At 45.0% G+C, this 20,284-nt stretch overlaps 1 protein-coding gene across 1 annotated transcript in view; it reads left to right on the forward strand.

Moving 5' to 3' along the window:
* The first annotated feature begins 2,490 nt into the window (after window positions 1–2,490).
* The window catches only part of FSTL4 (follistatin like 4), a 521,826-nt gene continuing 504,032 nt past the window's right edge, over window positions 2,491–20,284 (forward strand). Inside the window, exons 1-3 of the mRNA XM_090064753.1 lie at window positions 2,491–2,584; window positions 2,838–2,887; window positions 9,583–9,718. Of these exons, the coding sequence (XP_089920879.1) occupies window positions 9,593–9,718 (126 nt within the window). The 5' untranslated portion in view covers window positions 2,491–2,584; window positions 2,838–2,887; window positions 9,583–9,592. The remainder of the gene's footprint in view (window positions 2,585–2,837; window positions 2,888–9,582; window positions 9,719–20,284) is intronic.

Below are 20,284 nucleotides of genomic sequence, written 5' to 3' on the forward strand. Positions count from 1 at the left end.
TTTATAGCTCAACGGTCATTTTTATCTCATGATAATTACTTTGCACATGTGGTTGGTCTAAATTTACTGCATGATTAGCCAGCTAATTGTGTAATATATGTAACGTGTAGCAGGGGTCGTTGTGACAGCATTTCAGATTCTGAGTATTTTCATTTTCAACTGAAAACTGAGAACCTGTCAGTTTTGGCGAGTTTGTAAGTTTCAACCAAAATCAATTTTCTGTTGGAATCAAACTTTTTTTTTTGTAAAATATTGTCCAGTCAGAACTTTAATTTTCCATTAAAAACGTCAGAAAAAAATTCTATATGCACTTGAACAGAGGAGGATTGCAAAGAAAAGAATGAGAAAATTTTGGATACAGCTAATGGTGAGTGGCAGTGCGCCCAAGGTCTGAGGACAAATGTGGCTTGCTGTAACAAGTTAGATGCACTTAACGTAAAGAGGCTTGCCACTATTTTAACTAGATAGGAAGACCTTGAATACCTCTAAGGTTTAAAGTTAAATCTAGATTTTGTAGCCCTGGTCCTTCTCTAATCTAGATCTCGTTTTAAAGAATTTTTACAGAAGGCTCTACCACCCTCCTCCATCTCATAAATCCTGTTTCTTACTCAAACAAGCCCCACAACGTCTCTTTCCCAGACTGATGTTTTGATGGAAAGAGAGCACCAGTGACCAGGTCCTTACCCAATGCCATTTGTAGGTATATGCCTTCTCTTCTCCTGAGCAGATGCTGTTGCCTCTTCCAAGCAGGACAGCCATTCAGGGATCCCAAAGAGATCCTTTTTATTCCTGATTGTGTCAAAACCTAATAATCCAACTCACAAATCTAAGCAGTCATCGCATAATAGTGCCTTGACATCATAAGAAGAATTGTGCCCAGTCTCAACTGCAAACAGGGTAGGAATACTGAATTTTTATAATAGCTCTACAGGGTGTGTATATGGAGTTCAGAGTATGTTGAATCTAGTGATGACTATTTCACATAGCTCTAGGGTTAACCTACTTCAGATTCCAGCATCTTCTCAGAGGATTTCTCTCTGAGTATGGTTTGCTGCTAATAAATTTTCCACCTTTTGCTTAGGAATTAGAGCAGCTCCTTCAGCTTTCTGCCAGGGAGTCCCAATCCTCCTCATTAAGCAATGCAGCTGTTGGTCTTCCTAATCCCACTAACTCAGTATTATTTCTCATCCTGTAGACCTTAACATTTGTAATCTTGAATCTGGAGCTGTGTCAATGGGGACTTGCTTTGGAAACCAAGTAGAGGAACAATGGTACCCTTACACAGTGGCCAAAATCAGTCTGAAGCTAAACTATGGGGAACCTAATACCAATGAATTAATGACAGTTACCTCTGCTTTGCCCAGTCATTTAGATGGGATTTGAAAACTGAAGTTCAGGTTAGGTTGTGACCCCTGGCTTCACCATATGATCTGTTTGCTCATTGGTGAATTGAAGATAAAGTAATGACTGTTTTGACATGCTTTGAGATCTCAGGAAATGCTCTGCGTAGAAGGTTATTACTTTTGGTGAGCTGACAAATCAATCTCTCAATGCATTTTGTCCTTGGTGCTTGTTTGCTGAACTTCTGCTGCCTGCCTGCCAGGTAGCCCTTTACTGCAATCCTCATTGCCCTGGCTATGCTAATCAAAGGTCATCAAAATGCCCTCCTGATGAACTGGGATTGAGAGCAGCCACTCAGAGCTTGGTCCCCATAGCCTAACCCCAGAGCTCATCTCAAGTCATTTCTTGACTCAAAGCTGGACATGAAAGGGGCATTTTTGTCTCTGGAGGCTGATTTGCCTCTGCTCTGCACTTTATTTAGACTAGGGCAAAGTGGGTGCTCTAATTTGGTTGCACCAGTGTCTTACAGACCCACTGACATGGTCGAAAGGGCCACGAGATGCAGGGAATGCACAATTCTCCCTTGCTTCCCCGTGCCTGGGAACCTCGGGGGGAGCTGCGTCCACTACGAACAGGCCGGCGTGAACGGCATGACTTGCCAGCCAGCAGGGGATGGCAGCACCACAGGGGTTACTGAGGTGTCGAACTTGACTACCAGCCCCCTTTTAGCGTGGTGTCCACGTGCTTTGCAAACAGCAGCGATTCAAGCCGGAGGGTACCAAAAGGAATGGGATGACCCCCACTTTACAGGTAGGACAATCGAGGCACAGAGAAGTGGTTTGTGCAAGGTCGCTTCGGCTGTCCTGGCTCCCAGCCCTGCCCTTTCGCTTCCCTAGGGACAGGGAGGAGCAGACAGCCGGAGGACGGGCGTTTACCTTGACCCACGCCTAGGAAAACAGCAGCCTCTCCCTCTGGCAGCTGCTACTAGGCAGAGCCCCTGTGTACTGCCCCTGCCCCTGCCCCTGCCCCTGCGGGGGGGGGGGGGCGGCTCCCTCCTCCCAGCGCCGCTCCGAGCCGCACAGGTGTCGGCTATTGGGTGGAATATGCAAATGACCCGGTGACGTCAGGCAGCCCGGGTCCAGACAGCAGAAATAGGGCAGGATCCAGCAAGCCGCGTTTACACCTCATCGCTCCCGGATTGCGACTGAGCCCCGCGCCCCCGCCCCCGCCGCCGCGCTCTTGGGTGGTTCTTGTTGGGTTTTGTTTTTGTTTTTAATTTCCCGTGATTTTTTCCCCCCCCCTCTTTCTTTCCCCCCCCCCCCCTCCTTCAGCGCCCAGCCTTTCGTGCTTGCCTCCCCCGGCGCTCCCGCGGACTTCGCTCCCCTCCTCTCCCCCTAAAGAGCTTTGTTGTTTTTAAACCCCAAAGCCAACCCCCCCCCCCCAAAAAAGTCTGACATCTTTTTTTCTTCTTCTCCTCCTCCTCCTTCTTCCTCCAGTTGCTACATGCTTTAAACTGTGCTCACTTTCTGCCCCCGGGATACTAGAGGTAAGTAGCAGGAGCCCAGCCGGGGCTGGGGGCGGGAGGGGGGCCGATGCACAGTCGCTTGTTCCCCGCTCCGCAGAGCCAGGTGAATGGATGAAGGCTGTGATTTTTTTTTTTTTTTTTTTTAAATGCTCTTCATTTCCTCCTAGTTTCAAGGCACCCGCAGGCTCGCGGGTGCTTGCGGATCGCGGCGGCGTGAAACCGGGCTCACTTCGCGAGGAGCGGCGGAGTTTGCAACATCCGCGGGAGCGGCGGGGGAAGGGCTGCGGCGGAGCCCTGCCCGGCGCCCTAGCCCCGGGATTGCTTCGCCCGCGGCGAGCTCCCCCCGCCGGCCTGGGGGAAGCGGCCGCGGAGGCTGCGCGGGGGGGGAGGGGAGCAGCCGCTCTAGCTCTTCGCTTGTGCGTGCAAAAGCGGCTCCCCGCGGTTGTGCCCTTGCTCGCGCTGGTGTTGACAAGTTGGGACGTGGCACAGGAACTGCAGCGGCTCCTCCGCCGGCCGGGCCGCGTGGAGAAATCCCCTGCGGAAGCGCCGGGCTCGTGCGGGGCGGCCCTTGGGGGCTCGGCGCAGGGCGCCCCCCCCGCACGACCCCGACGCCAGCCCCGGTGCAGCAGCCAGACTTTGTTTGCTGGCGGGGGAGAGGGAGGCGGGGATGCAAAATCCGTGTTGCGACCGCCTCGGCGCGGCGGCCGCTCCCCCACCCCGCACGCGTGCCTCTGCAGCCAGCCGGAGGGGTTTAGGAGCCTGTGCGCCGAGAGGAGGCTGGGGCTCTGCTTATCAGCTCCAAGATCTGCTGCTTTCAGCCTTGGGGGCCCCCTCCCTGGCGCCCCTGTAAGCCCCCCCCCCCCCCCGTCCCAATCCGGTTGATTTCTTAGCAGCGGACTCGTGACGCTGCACTTGCCCCCCCCCGGCCAAGGGCAGGCGTGTCTAACAGGTGTCTGCCGGGAGGACCAGGGCCGCTTGGGAGGCCGGGAGTTTGTGTGAAGTCCGGGCAGAGCCCGGGGGTGCAGCCGGGCCCTCCCCGCTCCCCCGGCCGGGCCAAGCGGAGCTCAATGAGCAGCTTGCGAAAGGCCGGGACTGGGGCACCCTCCCCCCCCGACTGATGCCACAGGCGCCGGCTGATGGAGCTGCCTCGCTCCCCTTCCCCCGCGGGGGCGCGCGGGTCGTGTGTGCCGCCTCCGTGCGGTGCAGAGGGTGGGGATTGGGAGGAGGGGGCGTTTGCTTCGCACTCTGAGCAATGGCTCTGCCCCCCCCGCGGGTGGGAGCGCAGCCCCGGGCCCGAAACGTCGCCCCGCCGCTCCGCTTTCCCCTCCTTGCCCCCTAGGTGTCGCGTCTGCTGCTCCTCTGGCTCTAGTCCCAGCCTTGTTGCAGGCCGGGCAAACAGCACCCAAAAAGCTCCCCCGTGGGAGCTGAAGAGCCCAGCTCAGCCCGGCTCCTTCAGGGGAGCCGGGTCCTTTTAGGGCTCCATTTGCTGCGCCACAAAAGCACGTGTGTGTGCTGGCAAAGCGATGATCTTGCGGGAACTTGAGTAGACAAAGGCACGGGGGCGGGTAGTGTCTGGCGTTTCACAGTAGCTGGGGTCTAGTCCTCCATGCCCCATGGAGGGGCTGGTTGAACGGTGCAATTATTTTTGCATAGGTCTGGCAGAGGCCAGAGTACCTGAGTGTTGAATTGATTTCAGCTGTGAGAGCGTCAGGAACAGTTTCCTCTAAACAGCAAGGAGGACACCAGTTTCTGCCCACTCTAAAAACGGAGACAAAAGTTGACTGGAGGGAAAAGTGTACAACCATCAAAACAGTAGTAAAAAGCCAAAGTTTTCTTTTTTTTCAAATCTCTCTGCTTGTTTGCCTTTCTAAATGTGTGCAGATGCTCCCTCTGCCTGAAGAAGGGTGTTTGTACCCAAAAGCTTGCAAAAAAGATTTTTTTCCCCCAACTGTTTGAGTTGGTCTAATGAAAGATTCTTGTCTGCTTATATCCTTAGACCAACGCGGCTACAATCACAGTAATGTGAAATGTGTGTAAAATGCATTTAATTTCCCCCCTCGCACCTCCAGCCACTGCTATGATCCATTAGGCTATCTGCAAAAAGTGATCTGATGATACTATGTGATCGCCCTGAACTACAGGCAATATCTGTGTTATGTACCAGGTAGAGGGACTGTCCTCACAATATTATGGACTTCAGTTACTTTGGGAGGGAAAGTAATAATCTGGAGCTACCCATCAGTCTTTCACTTGAGGATGGCCTGTGATCTTTGCATTCATCACTTGCTACTCTTACCCTGCAACTGGCATTGAATAATGCTGACTTACTAAAATACCTGGTTCCTCTCCTACTTTGCCCTTTCTGAAATATTTAGGATGGTGCAACAGTTTTTTTTTTTTTTTTTTTCCTGTATGGCTTTCTAACTAGCCAGTTTTGTGGCATAATGGGGGGATGTTGTGGGGAAAACACTTCTCTGAGCATAACTTCAAAAACCCCCATGAAAATTACCTTTGTGGAAAGGTCAATTTCCAGAGGGTGCAATAATTAAAGAAAAAGCAAGGTTATGAGGGCTTCACTCTCATTCAGACAGATGAATATAAAGTTTCTGGGATCTCTCTAGGAGCATTTAATACCTGGCAAAACTGAGCAAGGCAGGATAGGTCAAAACAAATAGGTCTCAAAGTATTAAGCTGTTCTTGAGAACCTGTACAAAATGCGCTCTGCCTGAAGTAGAGTGTATTACACACATTTACATATTACACTTGACGCTACTTAGGCACCTCATTCACCAAAATATAAAGTATTAATCAACAATACTGTGGATAAATAATCTGAAATATAGTTTAACTTCTTTCAGTTTGCTGAAAGATTTAAGTGGGGGTTTTTTTCCTGATTCATTTTATAGGTTTACTAGTGATCTGCAAAAAGTATAACCACCTAAATGATTTTGCAGATGACAGAATACTCATTACTTACGAAGCTAAAAGCAAATTGAACTCAGATCAGTTTATCATCTCAATGGAGCCAGTTAACACTACTTGCATTGTCCTAAAAATTTCCTTTTAGAAGAACTGTAATAGGAAAGATACAGGATTTCACGATATTTATTATCTTTTGTCTTTTTGGAGACACCAATCTAGAAACTTAAGCAAAAGTAGTAACTTCTATTGGAAAAACCCTATTACAAAAATGAAAAATAATTTTAAAAACAATTCCATGATTGGGCAGACAAGGTAGTTGGATTAATGTAGAAATCTAATTGTTTCACTGTTTGGCATATATGTCAAAGTAGTGGTAGTCGTCCTGTTTAAACAATTTGCCTTTCTCCTTGGTTAAATAGACAATATGACTGGCAAGTATTTTTCAAGGTGACCCCTGTGTTTTTAATGGGGTGGGCAAAGGGAAGGCTTTAGACCATGGACCGTATCATTAGCTTCTGTACACTTCAGGCTTTCTTTTTGTTCAGTTTATACTACAATAACTAGGGTCTGATGCTCTGTTAGCCTACGCATGAGCTAATATCTTTGTTAAGAAGGGATGTTCTTAAACTGTTTTTATTCTGGCAGCATTTATGGGACACGCTTTGACGTAAACTGTTAGGGCAAGCTTCCCCAATGCAATTCCTCTGAAGTCAGTGCAGGTAGCCCAAGAATTAAGTTGGTGGTCTATTTTAAGCATACTGAAAATCAGATTTACTGAAAACTTAGACTTGGTTATCTAGTACATTAGAATCAGTCTTTCTTTTTTCTTTTCTTTTCTTGCTCATGTGAAGTTTCCTAAGAAGAGGTGTTTGGCAGGTTTTTGTGATTCTTCAGCGTTTCCTAATGTTTGCTGAAGGACATTGTTCAATAGCTGCTCTTTTCGTGCAAAACAGTACACTTATGCTGGGCTCAAGCCTTCAAACTCCTGCTCACCTGAGCAAAAATTTCCCATGTGAGCAGGCTCAAGCTTTCATTTCTCTTTAGTGAAGAGAGAACTATTAGCAAAACTTCGACAACGATGAGCCTATGCCCATGTACAAAATAAAATAAAAAGGAGTCCTTCATAAGAACTTGGTGGGCTTTGAATCATAATTATCTTAATTTTAATTGAGTGTGATTTAAGATGCAGTCTATTATAATTAGAAGTCAGATTCTGCAAGGATCTGGCCACATCCTATTAAGCTAAATCAATCCTTACATGAACCAACTCAGTGCAAGATGGTACCACTCAGAACATGGTAGGACCTGTAAACTTGAAATCAGAATTGTGCATTATTAAGGATCACAGAACTTATTTTATAGTTTATATTTCTAGTATCTGAGTAGTATCTGGCTTAGCCCATTCAGATCTACATTGAGCATTAATATAAACTTCACTATTTAAAAGTAGAGCTAATTAAAATATTGTCAGGCACTGTGCAATAAAAATATAGCAATCTATAAATTGAATTAAGAAAGTTATTAGCTGTACAAATTACACTAAAATATGTATTGGGATTATTAGCAGAATGGCAATTGCTGCACAGTTTCATTACTGTTATATGCAACTATGACATGCTTCAAATATTGTGTTTCCTAGGAGTTATTTACTAATTATACTTTGGCTTGACTAGTTCTCTGATGTTTGTGCTCTGGAGTCATAACTCCAAACAACAGATAAATCAAAGCTCTCCAGAACTGCAAAATTAAATTGTTATTGTTTCTATGATGGTATCAACAAATGATGCACAATACCTCTATAAAAATGTAGGGAATTGTATTGCTGTGCAAGACTGGTTTATAATGTAATGTTGTACTTGTAGTGTCTTGATATAGTGACTCTGGTTTAATCTCTCTCAATTCCCAGCGTTTAAAATAGTACTGAGAAACAGCAATGACTTAACTGTGCTGCTGAGTGTATAGAACCATAATTTGTGCATGCTTTATTAATGATACAAATTTGAGCATGCAAACTATTTAGGGCTAAATTCTACCCTGCTGTAAATTGGCATGCCCTGGGAAGCAAGGGAGTGACACTTTGCCTAACTATACAATCACAAACTGACTTTTCTTGCTTTGAAATGTTATAGAATTAATTTTCTGACAAGCCATATACCATATACATCCAGATGTAATTCTACCAAGTTCATTCCAGGTGTTTGCACCAACTTCAAGGTTGATTTGATTTTTAACAGAGATGTTGCATCGTTAATAAATGTTGTTGGGGGTTTTTTTTTTCCAATCCCAGAAGTAACTGGTCTGCTTGCTTACTATGAAAACCAAATCATTTTGCTTTGCTCAGGCTTTTATAATATACCCAGTAGGAGGACCAAGTGCGTCTCTTGTGGAAGCTAAGAGCAAAACTTGCATTGATTCACATGGAATTTTTTTTTGTCATGTCTATGGAAATCTGTGCAAAATATGTGCAACAGGACATCCAAGCACTGAACTCTTATGGCTTTCACAAATGCTGTTCAGTGCATCTTTATAGAAAGCTGCTGGTTCTTTTTGTGCTAAGGATGACTAATTTTTTTTAATGAATCTGGTCCAACCTTACAGTGAAATTTGCCAAATTATTCATGGGTTTCGTATTTTCTATTTCACCTGACTTTTGCTTTGGGTTTATTCAAACTTCAAAATCAAAAAAAACCCAAAAAACAAAACCCCTCCCAAAGTAGGTGACATGTGCATTACTTCCAAGTATGCCTGCGAACAAGAATAGCACTTTGTATTGATTACCTTGTGGCCTGGGATCCTTGTCTGTACCTAAGAATTCCCTTATTCATGGGTCTGGAACCAGTTTTAAAATCTGACAGTGGCCTGCCAATAAAATAATGGTAGGAGGGAGTCTGGAGGTGGCAGGGGCTCCCAAAAGCCAACTTAAAGGCACATGTCTGAAGAGATAATGAACTTTGAGAAGAGAACAGCTGCCCATTTCAGAAGGGGAGGGGAGCTGGGAGAAGAGAAAGGAAGTGCCACCTGTCAGATGCAATATTTTGGGGGGATATAATGGAAATGTTTACACTCCTCTCCAAGGGGCACTGACAGATCCACGAAGGAAATTGGGCTATGGTTTGGGAACTAATCTTGAACTCTTTTCAAGACGTAAGTCTCTCTATTTACTCAACGTTTAACTTGTTTAGCACTCGCACTTACATGAAGACCCTGGTTCTGTGGTGGCTGTGCTGTAAATAGACTTCCTGCCCCCATGCAGAGCCTGGGTGAAGCTAATGGAAGTAGTTAGTAGTGCAGGGATCTGCCGTTGCAGACTAACTAGGCTGGTACTCCTTCAAAAGGAAGAAGGGAGATTCAGTAAGTGAGCAGTGGGTAGCAAACCATTACATCTGGAGGATGGCTGCACTGATGTGGACCACCACTGGCTTCGCTAGGGTTTTGTCAGAGTAGAGATGGTGGTTGTTACCCCACTGTAAGCGCTGGCATTGTACTGAGCATAGACATCTGGGGCTTTCAAAACCACCAAAGATTTGAGTGCCACTCTCTTCTAGACTCTTGACAATTCACCATTTACTTTCCGCATTTTATGTATGGAAGTTTCCAAAGAAAATGCCCACAACTCGATAGGATGATACATGGGAATTCAGTTTTCTAGCACTTAAGCCATGTGGACATGGATAATTATTAAATATATATGCATCGTAAGTTAACTGGAATGTCTGCCTAGTGTCTGTGGTGGGTTTTTTTGTTGGCTTATTTCAAATGATCATGTTTGATTGTTGTCATCTTGTTCCCAACAGACTTGAAATAATGAAACCAAGAAGCTTTTCATTATTTCTCATGTTGCTTGGGGTTTTCCTGTCAGCCTCGTGGGGATGGATGGAATCAGACAGGAGCAGAAGACTTGATTTGGATGCCGGGAGGTTGCACCAAGAGGTACTGTTTATCAGCTTCTGCTGTAGATGCCATTTCAGCTTTTGTATGTATTCTGCCTAATTCTGCTTTTAGCTTTTTCAGTGTGGTAGAGGCCATACATTTAAGAAATATATTTGTTGAGGCAGACGGTGGAGAAACTGTAGTCTGTGTTCTATAAAACAGAAGTGTTATTGTCACCATATTACTGTAGGACTCAGTCCTCAGTCTGCTAGATGCTGCATGAACACCTCTGAAAATTCAATACTTGCCTCAAATAGTTCAGAATCTAACCCTTCAGTCGTGGAGCAGGTATGGTGCTGGCAGAGCCCTGCGCCCATTTCAGCCTCATTGTAGGATTAGGATTTACAGGCAGGTCTATGCTGCCACCAACTGTGGCAGGGAGCACAACCCTCGAAACAGTCTGGGCCCTAAACACCAAAAATATATAATGGAGCTGCCGTTACTGGTGCCGGGCATACCCAATTATGTGACAACCTAGAGCTATCTTATTTTTTTTTTGGCATTAAGTTCACGTGGAGTGTGAGTGAATGGGGTGTGGGGCTGCTCCAAAGCAGTGTAGATTTGCCTTGGGAATCTAATCTGTATATACAGTATTAATAATTGGGGCTGTTTTGTTATTATTTAAGCATTTCATCTGAGGATCTAAAAAATCCTACTGTATAATAGTTTTTCCTTTTTGTAAGATGGGAATAAGCTACTGGTCATTTTAGTGGCCTGCTAAGGTTATTACTAGGAACTTTGGCCCTGCCTCCATAGGCTATGTTGTATTACAGTCCTCAAAACTGAGGCTTGTTGTATATAAAATGGAAAAATGCAAAAGATTTCTAAAAACAAACAGTAAGAGTAATAGTGAGTAACGATCAGGGATCATGGTTTCCTCTGATGAAAAAAATCCCCAAATCCATTATTAAAATTTAAAGGCCCCCCACAGTACCCCTCTGGCCCTGCTGGTGCCTCTCCCTCCTCTCCACACCTCCCTGGCCCTGCTCGTGCCTCATTCCCCCCACACACCCTCCTTGCCCTGCTAGTTTCTACACCCTGCTGGTGGCCCACAGCCCCCTGCCCCCAGAAGCCCTGCTGGAGGGGGGCCTCAGCTGCCAGGGCTATGAGGCCTGGGACCCAGTTCCACGGCCCCCTGGAGCTCAGGCTGCGGGCTTGGGCTCCCACCCTGCTGCCCTGCCCCAGTGGGCATGATCCGGTGCAGCAGGAAACAGAAGAGCTACGTGGAGATGCTGCTTGTTGCTGTGAGCTCGCGCTGCCCTGGCAATTTGCCACTGCACGCATGGCAGCTTTGAAGGGCATGACTCCATGCCACTGCCCCCGCTGCAGCCACGTGTGCAGGGAGTGCATCACCAGGGCAGCTCAGAGCTCACAGCAGCAAGCAGCTTCTCCATGCAGCTCCGCTGGCTTACACCCGCCTGGCTGCGGAGGACCTGGGGGTAGGGCAGCAGAGCGGGAGCCTGAGCCCACAGTCTGTGCCTGCCCCATGCACAGATCTGTGGGGTGTGGGTCCCTCCTGCTCCCTGCCCACACCTCTGGGAAGTGTGTGCAGTGGTGGGGAGTGACTCTTTTCCCTGGATGAATCGCTCACAGCCCTGTCCCATTCCCCTCTGTGGCCCTGCAGCCCTGAGCCCCATGCGCTACCTGGCTGGGCAGCAGCCCCAGTCCCAGCCCTACCTAATTCTCTCCCTCCCTACTGGGGCTCAATTTCCAACCCTCCCACACTTACTTGTGGGAGCTGCTCTCCAGGCTGCCTGGGGCCATGTGCACGCACGTGCGCAGGGTTCCCCCTGCCTGACTGCCCTCCTCCCTCTCCCGCCCAGGGCCCTGCAGGCTGGAAGTCTGCCGGCCTGCAGAGGGCTCATCACAGACCTGCAAAATCTACTGGCTTCTCTGGGAAAATGGGAAATTTGCGTTTGCCTCTGGTAAAAAGTAAAATCTATGGTTTACTCTGTTTTTTCCACGGGAAACAGAAAACCCGGTTCCCTGGTAACGATGAACTTTTATACATAGGAATAACCTTATAATCTGATCACATGGCATTACTCCTTATTGCATTACAGTTGCATCTTAATGACCATTAGGGCCCTGCTACATGTTCAAATTAAAGCTGGGTAGAAACCAGCTATAGAGTTGTTACACATTTTCAAGCACTACCTTTGTAGTGGGTTGACTCTATAGCTGTCATTATTATCAAGTGATGATTACTTTGCATGTGTGGCTGATCTATATTTATTGTGCCATTAACCAGTTCATTGTATGGTAATTATTTTGCACATGTGGCCAGTCTAAATTGATGCGAGATGTGCTGGTTATTTGTGTAACTAGTCAGTTGTGTAATATATGTAACGTGTAGCTGGGACCTACCGTGCTGGCTGTAGGTATTATATGGTTTGAGACCCCTTCCCAGGGATCTCTGCTCCGCCGGTGGTGATGGGGTAGAGCCTGGCCTAGGTTGCTCAGTCTGCCTGTGGGATGTTATATTCCTTGTCTGCCATGGCTTTGATGTAATTTACGGGAGGCAGTTCCCCATAGGGGACCTTCCAGGTTCTTCCCTTGTTCTCTTTGTGGGGCTCCAAATTTCCCCTTCACCCCACCCTAACCATATCTGGTTTCTGATGCAGATGGATGTTGTCTGGAGTCTCTGATGACTCGAAAGGTGCATGTTCTTTATACCAGCTGTCTTCTCAGCTGGCCCGGATCCAACTGTGGCCTTGTTCCCGCTGAGCCTCTGTGGCTGCCAGTTAGTTGGCTCAGCCCTTAAAGTAGAGTCTTGGGTTCAGTGGCCCTATATCAGTCTCTATGCTGTGAGCAACAGTCCGTGCTGGCTCACTACACTGGCACAAACCATAAATCTCCTCACAACCTGAGATCTTTTTACAGTTGTACTCTTCACCGCCCCAGAGCCTGCTGCTCAAGGTCCCTTTGGCAGTCCTGCAGGGTTTTATCACCCCTCGGCCCTCATTCCTAGGGTCTGGTCACAAACTCTGGAGCCTCCTGTTGCCCCGTCCCATTGTGGAATGTGGGGCCTGGGTAAGGGTGTAGACCCCAGACCTTTCCCTTACCCCTAAGTACAGTGATACTGTCCCGGGGTGAAGTACTGGCTTCGTACCTGGAACTTCTGTTCGGTCCGCCTCCACCCAGGGTCGCTCTGCCCTGAAATTCATCCTGCTGCTGCTGGGTTGACTGGATGTACTGGTCCCTGGCTCAGCTTTTGCTGGTCATCTGGCTTGTTGAATGGTGCCCCTCCAAGCACTCTGCTGCTCAGGCTGGCGGGCTGCTTCGCTTCAGCCTCTGGCTGCCCCCAGCCTGGGGGCAGTTCAGCCTGCTGCTACCACCTCTGTGCCCCTCTCTGGGGCCGGAAATACTGCTCTGGATGCCTCTCTTACTAATCCGGAGCTTCATGCTGCTCTGGAAGTGTCACAGTGTTTCCAGAATGCTGCTTCTGGAGCCACTCGGCACTGCGGTGAGTTTGGGATGCTGGCCGTCCCTTTCTTTCTCTCCATCTCCCTCACATCTATATGCTTATACTTGCGGGAACTGCTTAAGTTATGATGCTGGGTTTATCTGGCTTAACAGAAACCTGAAGATACTGGTATTATACCATTAACATTACTGTAGATTTACAGTATTTACTCAAATAGAAAATGAGGTTTGATGTTTTTTTTTCCCCCCCCAGTTGGCACGGGGAGGTGGGAAGCCCCCTCATCTTATAATTGCGTATACAAAATCTCACTAAATACATTGTCTATCATTATACTGCTGTCAAAAACAGCATGTGCTCAGCAATGGAACACAAACTATGAAGTTCAGTAAATGCAACTAACACATGACTATATAACACATGACCCATATTAGGCAAATATGTTGATGAAAGCCTACCACAAGCACAGGTTTGTGTAGCCTATCTGAATAAGACATATGATTGTGCCCATAGTGCAGTCCCTCTCACCACTGACTCTCTCTCTTTTCTTTTCTTTTCTTTTTTTTTTTTATGGTCATGGTGAGCCACAACATTGCACACAGTTCACCCAAAATCCCTTTGTTGCATATGATTAGTGTGGTCCCACCACATCATGAGATGAAGCCAGACTAGGTTGCCCTGCAACTCATCTACATATAGATTTTTGGAGTATCACAGGATTGGTGACATATTAGCATATAAAACCTTTGTGGGGGTTATCTGGCGTTCATATACATACTAAGCAGTACTGACTATGGGGTCACTGTGGCTTCAGATGCTTTTGACTCTGGTGGAGCTTAGCTCAACAAGCTATATGGTAAATCATGAGCTGTTGGTACCTATTTATACGTCATATGAATTATGCATGATATTGGTCCAGAGCGAAAGTGCTGCTCAAAAATACGTTTATGAAACACCTGTGCTAAAACTTGCAGCAGTTTAAAAAAAAAAGGTAACACGCATCATTTCTGAATAAACTATGTGCATAGGTAGGGAGGAAGGGGCACTTTAATTACAGCAGGCCACTCTAAAGCATGAGCTTCTCATGTGTTCAACAGCCCAGGCTTCAAAATGGTGGTAGGGTGCTTTAACTAAGGCTTATTTGGCGAGCTTTAATTAAAACACCACTGCTGTTGTTCTGAAGTGCAGGGATGCTGAATACATGTGATGCTGAGGCTGCTGAAGCATGCTAATTAGCATGTTCCAGCAGACTCAGTTAATCAAGTCTCCTCCAACACATGCTAATTAGCAGGGATCAGGCACATGTATAGGTGCCCATAGTTCTAAACTATTTAGCATTTAGTATAATAGTATCTAATTTAAAACTAACCTACTTGGAAGGCATTCATTCATTTGACCTTGCTCTAAAAACCATGACGTTATTGTGCCAATTATTTGATTTTTGGCTCAGGGTGAAAGGATCGAGGCCACCAATGAATTTGTTCAAAGATTTGTAAATGATTTTTAACAAGTGTGAATTTTATTAAAATATTGACATGTTTTTTTTATGTACAAAGACTGCGGTTGAAATAGCTGCAAGGGGTATAACATTTATAAATGCAGATTAAAAAAAAATAACGGTACAGAAGGCTTGTTGAACAAGCAATAGTGTTTGTACAACATGGAACTGAATACTAATAGAAATCTGAAAAAGAATAGCATGCAACTTCCAAGCAACTGGAATTGTGAAATAGCTGGATTTTCTGATTGTTCTCTCAGAATACCCTCATCTCTTTCAGAGACTACCCTTTCAGAAAAGGTAGTGTCCGTGCTGTGTTTATCACAATAAAATTATACAAGGAGCTCATGTTTTCTACTGGCTATACTAGCTGCTGTTTTAATTATTATTATTTATTATTTAATTTATCCAATTCCTGGCTTGTAATATGAACTCATTTCTCATGGACTTAGCACTCAGTTGTTTTGACACACTTTTGAAATGCTTAATTGTCGAGCACGTGTGCGCAACTCTGTTCCAACTTTTTGGTGTCTAACTGGACTAATGTGTCTTAGTTTAATTTTGTACCACTCTGTTAAAGCACTGTGTTATCACTGTAATCCCACTTGAAGACATTCTGACTGTTGAACGGCAAAAATCTTCTGCCAAGCTAAATAATTTTAGTTTTTACTTAGGAAAAGGGCTGTTTCACAGGTCAAATAATCACAAGTATACTCTGATATAAAATCTCTATAAACCTAATCAAAACGCATACCCATTATGAGTCGCTGACCTTCACAAATGTTTGTGTAATCAACATAAGAATGAGTTTGATGTACATAAAAAAAAAAAAAAATGTTTTTGATTAAGTAAAATTGCTAACTTGATTTCTCCGTGGTCTGTGGTAGAAGTTGTAGTGGTTGTGCTTTGCATTTATAAAATAAAAGTAAGACTTGAAGCCATAGATTTCTCCCTACATGTGCAATGTATAGCTCTTACAGATAACAAAATCTGTATTACAATGCCAGTGTGTTTCTTGATGCTCAGCATTCAAGACTTTTAAAATTATAGACCGTTCTAGAGGCAAACAGAATTGTAAAGTTGATTCTGTGAAATATTTCTCCTTTGAGTTATGTTTTAATTAGAATAGCAGTAATAAACATGTATGTATATTGGTCAAAAGTGCTATTGATGCATACTAAATTAATAATAATATTGTATTTTTAAATTAAGTTATAGTCTCTGCTTTAATCGGCAGCAGTGTGCTCAGTAATGTACATGACTCAGAAGTCACAATCCTTCTCAAGATTAATCTTTAGTAGCCTGGCTGTACAAAGTACCAAGAAGTTCTTGCAAGCTGCTGACTTCCCTTTATAAACTTTCACTGAAGTTGATGGGATTCATCTTTCTTACATAGGATCAGGAAAGCCAACAGGAACAGAACAAGGAGGAAATGCAGCTAATGTTTTAGAAGAGGTGTCTCAGCTGGATGGCCTTTAATACCAAGAGTTTAGCACTGGTGGGGCAACAGATTCTGGAATTCAGAAACTGGAAAAATCCAACATGCACTGTCTTTACTGCCAGAAATTAATCCTGCAGTCACTCCAAACCCGCACATAGCTGCTCTGAAGTTTGTCACCAAGGGTGCTGCTGACCACTGGCAATGTGTAGCGGGTGCACGTACACCCTCTGAGAAATGCGGGTGCACGTAGAGGTGCACATGCACCCCCTGCAAAAAAGGCATCGCCAACACTGTCGGCAGTGCTGTGGGCAGGCACTGCTCGCCTCCCCCCTCGCTGCTGACACCACTGGCAGCATTTGTGGGTGGTCTGTGATTGCTACTGGCCACTGCTGATGCTTGCCACCCCCCCTCCCCCCCAGCCAACAGTGCTGCGGCTGCTTGCAGCAGCTCCACACTTGCCTCTGGCCCACTCCTGCTCCTGACAGCGCTGCCACCACCTGCAGGAGCTCACCATGCCCCCCCCAGCCTCCGGGGGCATGTGGCGCTCATGGTGCTGACGGATTCTGAAATATAAACGGACAAGTTTTTTGGAATTATGTTGAGCCAAATGAGTTCCTAAATATTTCCTTATTTTTTTAATGTATATTAAAACAAGCAAACCACCACATGGAAGTTGCACATTTTCAGGCTCAAAAGAAACTTGTAAATGATTTGAAGTGTTGTAGAGCTGAGGAGGGATATCCTGGCTTTACTGAAACAAATGAATTCTGTCAATGACTCCCATGATACAGGATTTCATGCTAAGTTGTCGGCATTTAAAACCCAAATTCTATAGACTGTTCTAAATCTCCTTTAAAAGTCTGTGCATCACAGGTGTAACACCTTTAAGCGTAGAGTGTTTAAAGAATGGAAAAATAATGGTTTTTGTTGTCAGTACAGTATTTACCCCATAGCTCTGGTTCATGATGGGAAGATTATCACCCTCTCCCCTTCCCAAAAATGCTGGAGAAGGCTGCAGTTCTATTAGGGCTGAAATCTTGCAACAGCTATTTGCCTGATATGCTACTCAGAACCATCTAGTGCCTTGAGCTTCATAAGGGGATGCCTTGAATCTAAAAGGGTTAGGAATCACTGGTATAACGTGCAAAGCTTCTGTTCTGTTTTGTTTCATGTTTTTTGAATTATTCCCTGAAATGAGAAGCAAACTTCTCTCTGATCTGCAGCGTAACTGAGCTGAGCACTGCTGGTCTTCCCTGGATGAGCTACATGCAGAACTTCCATCAGCCTGTGGGAGTTCCTCAAACAAAAGATCGTGAAGCGCTGCATCTCAGAAATGAAATCCCTGTATTATGTTTAGTGATGCACTGCTGGCATATAGCTTTGGAAAATATTATTATTCCGTGGCAAAGGAAAAATATCATTTTCTTGACAATGTGGAAATGGAAAACATTTATACACTGGTCCAGCTATTATCTGTTTTTGTCCAATGTGTAAGAGAAGCATCTTAAAGTCACTGATTGCTCGTAATGTGTAGTGATTATAGTGGAAGATTGATCCATTGGCTTTTTTATCCTATCCTTGGCTGTGCCACCGAATTGCCATTGGCTTTTGTAAACGTTGCTTACTTTCTTTTGGCATGCTCTTCTTGGGAGGGAAAGGGGTCATAAAATGAGTGCTTTACAAAATGTGTTTATGTCCTTGAATCGAATGAACTTGGAATTAGCAAACGTTTGCAACTAGAAGCTCCATCTCCTGAATCACTGTCCTAGGACTTTTCCAGTTGGTTTACTTTTGCAACATTATTTAATGATGCTTTTAAATACTTAAAATATCCAGACCTTCTTAGAATGGAAAGCAAGGCTGGGAATCTCCCAGGATTCTTTTCTAGGAAAAGAAACTCTCTTTTGACCAACCTGAAACCTACAGATGCAGAGGAAATACAAATGATCAAGGGAGAGTCGATTCAGAGACTGAGGTTGCGTGCAGTCAACATGATGTGTGAAGGTTCATCTTGCAGCCAGACAGGAAAAGATGAGATCGGTAGAAATGTGAAGTTGGTCAGTGGTGGATGGTCATTTGGTACGATGCGTTAAACAGGTGCAGGAGAAATTGCCTATTTGTCGTTCAGCTCTGTTGGGTCTTGCTAAATCAAGGTAAGGAGTATAGGGATATTTCTAGACTTCGATAATAGAAGAGTATGTGTTGGGGGGAGATGGAGGGGGATGATTTGGTTTCCCTCGGAGCAAAACAATGATGGAGATTCAGTTCAAAATTGTATCTTTTCAGCTCAGATTGTTTTGTTGAGGTTCAAGGAGATGAACAGAATATTGGGTTAAATATTTGTAATGGGTTCAACTGCTTTTTCATCCCAAATATTTTTGCCTTCCATTTCTAACTTCAGTTATGAAATTCAAATATGCAGACAAAAGAGTGCTTTCCACCCTGAAAAAGTGAACAACCTCCTCTTTCCAAGTGGTAGGAGATAAGCTTCCTAAGTATTTAATATCTGGAAAAAAAAAAATCCTTTGAAGGCTTTTTCCATCACTTGTATGGAAATATATATGTTTAGCTCTTGAGCCCAAAGCAAGATAGGCATATTGTATCATATTATAGGCAGCAGTGGGTCTAATAGCCTGGTACTTAAGTTAATTATTAATATGGGTATGAATTCCCTGGGGTGCATATATGGTGTTCTCTTTGATTTGCAGGTAACTTTGATGGAGAAATTTTCAATTCAGATTTGAATGGGGTGGCGGGGGGGGGAGAAGTCAGAATCTTCCACTTTCAGCATTAATAAGCTTAAATGTAGAGAAATGATCTTAACATTTCTGTTGGAGCAACTTTTGTATCAGATTATTCAAAGTTGAAACCTCCTCTTTATCATACAAGTACCTGTCAAACGATCATTCTAGTTGATTGGAGAATGCAAGGCAACTTCTGCTCTCAGTTTTGCTCAGAAGATGCAGAATACCTGCAGACCTGAAAGCTGATTAGCTAAGGCTACAAAGAAGCGTCATTGTTTTTGTGCCAGCATAAACATTTTTAGAGTGACACAAAACCCAAGCAAACAGATGCCCGTGCCCTTTGTTTCATTGCAAAGGCGCAGAATTGTGGCCGTGACAATTTGTGACAGTAATTTGTGCCACTTTTAAGTGGTAGGCCTGCTTGCCCAGAGCTGCCCACACTCTCCAGCTGCTCCAGGAAGATGCTTCTCAAGCTTCAGGGGCTTAAAACCTGAATTCTCCTCAGGGCACATGCCCCTGGGCTTGTCTGCAAAGGTTTGCCATTGTCCCATAGGATCAGGCCCCTGAAGCCCTAGGAGCGGCAGGGGCCTGACCCTGTGAGACAGTGGGCAGCATCTGTGTCACCTAATGTACCCCTGTAGGACACGCCTGATCAGGCACAGCTGATCCCATTCCAAGAATGATATCCGTTTACTGCTTAAATGCACCTTGTTAATGCATTAAAAACTGGGGAAACTATTCCTTTTATCAACAGTTACAAATTGCCTATGCTTGCTGCTTTTCTCTCCTCCCTCTGCGCTCCCCACCCCTTCTTTGGAGTAACCCAAACAACCCATTTCCATAAATGTTCTGTCAACCTAAGGTATTGCCTTGTTCAGCTCATATTTTCCCAGCTAATAGCAACTGGGGCCACAACTAAATATGGGATTAAATAGCTATCGTGACTAATAATAACTAAATAGCTATAATGTTGACAGCTTGACACTCAAGGCCATTAAAATCCAGTGCTCCAGCCAAAGACTTCTGATTCTTGGAGGCTTTCTTATGGAGGGAAAAGAAATAAGCCTAAGGAGTTTGAGCGTTCTTGCTCTACGCTGAGCTGCAGCGCAAACTGACACTGGAAGGAATCAAATTGGAAAGTTCTAATAATGTCACAGTCAAGTATCCGTGGAAAATCATATCTGAGCTGGAAAATACTGGTTGATTCTCACAGCGGAGGTTAAAATCAGACTAAAATATATGTTCTTGAAAATAAAATTCCCTTTGCTTATCTGGTTTTGGCAGGAATGTAATGGAGGGATACTCTTTCTGATGTCCTACTGATAAACCGCTTAACCTTAGCAGGCTCCGGTTGTCTATTTATTCTTAAATGTAATGTCTGTATACCAATCACATGTTTATGGAAATGTGTGAAGGGGATGAGGGAAAATTTCCCATTAGTGTACCCAGAACTCTGCAT

This window comes from Crocodylus siamensis, chromosome 10 (genome assembly GCF_052110815.1).
Source record: "Crocodylus siamensis isolate JL-2025a chromosome 10, ASM5211081v1, whole genome shotgun sequence".
NCBI classification, from domain to species: domain Eukaryota; kingdom Metazoa; phylum Chordata; order Crocodylia; family Crocodylidae; genus Crocodylus; species Crocodylus siamensis.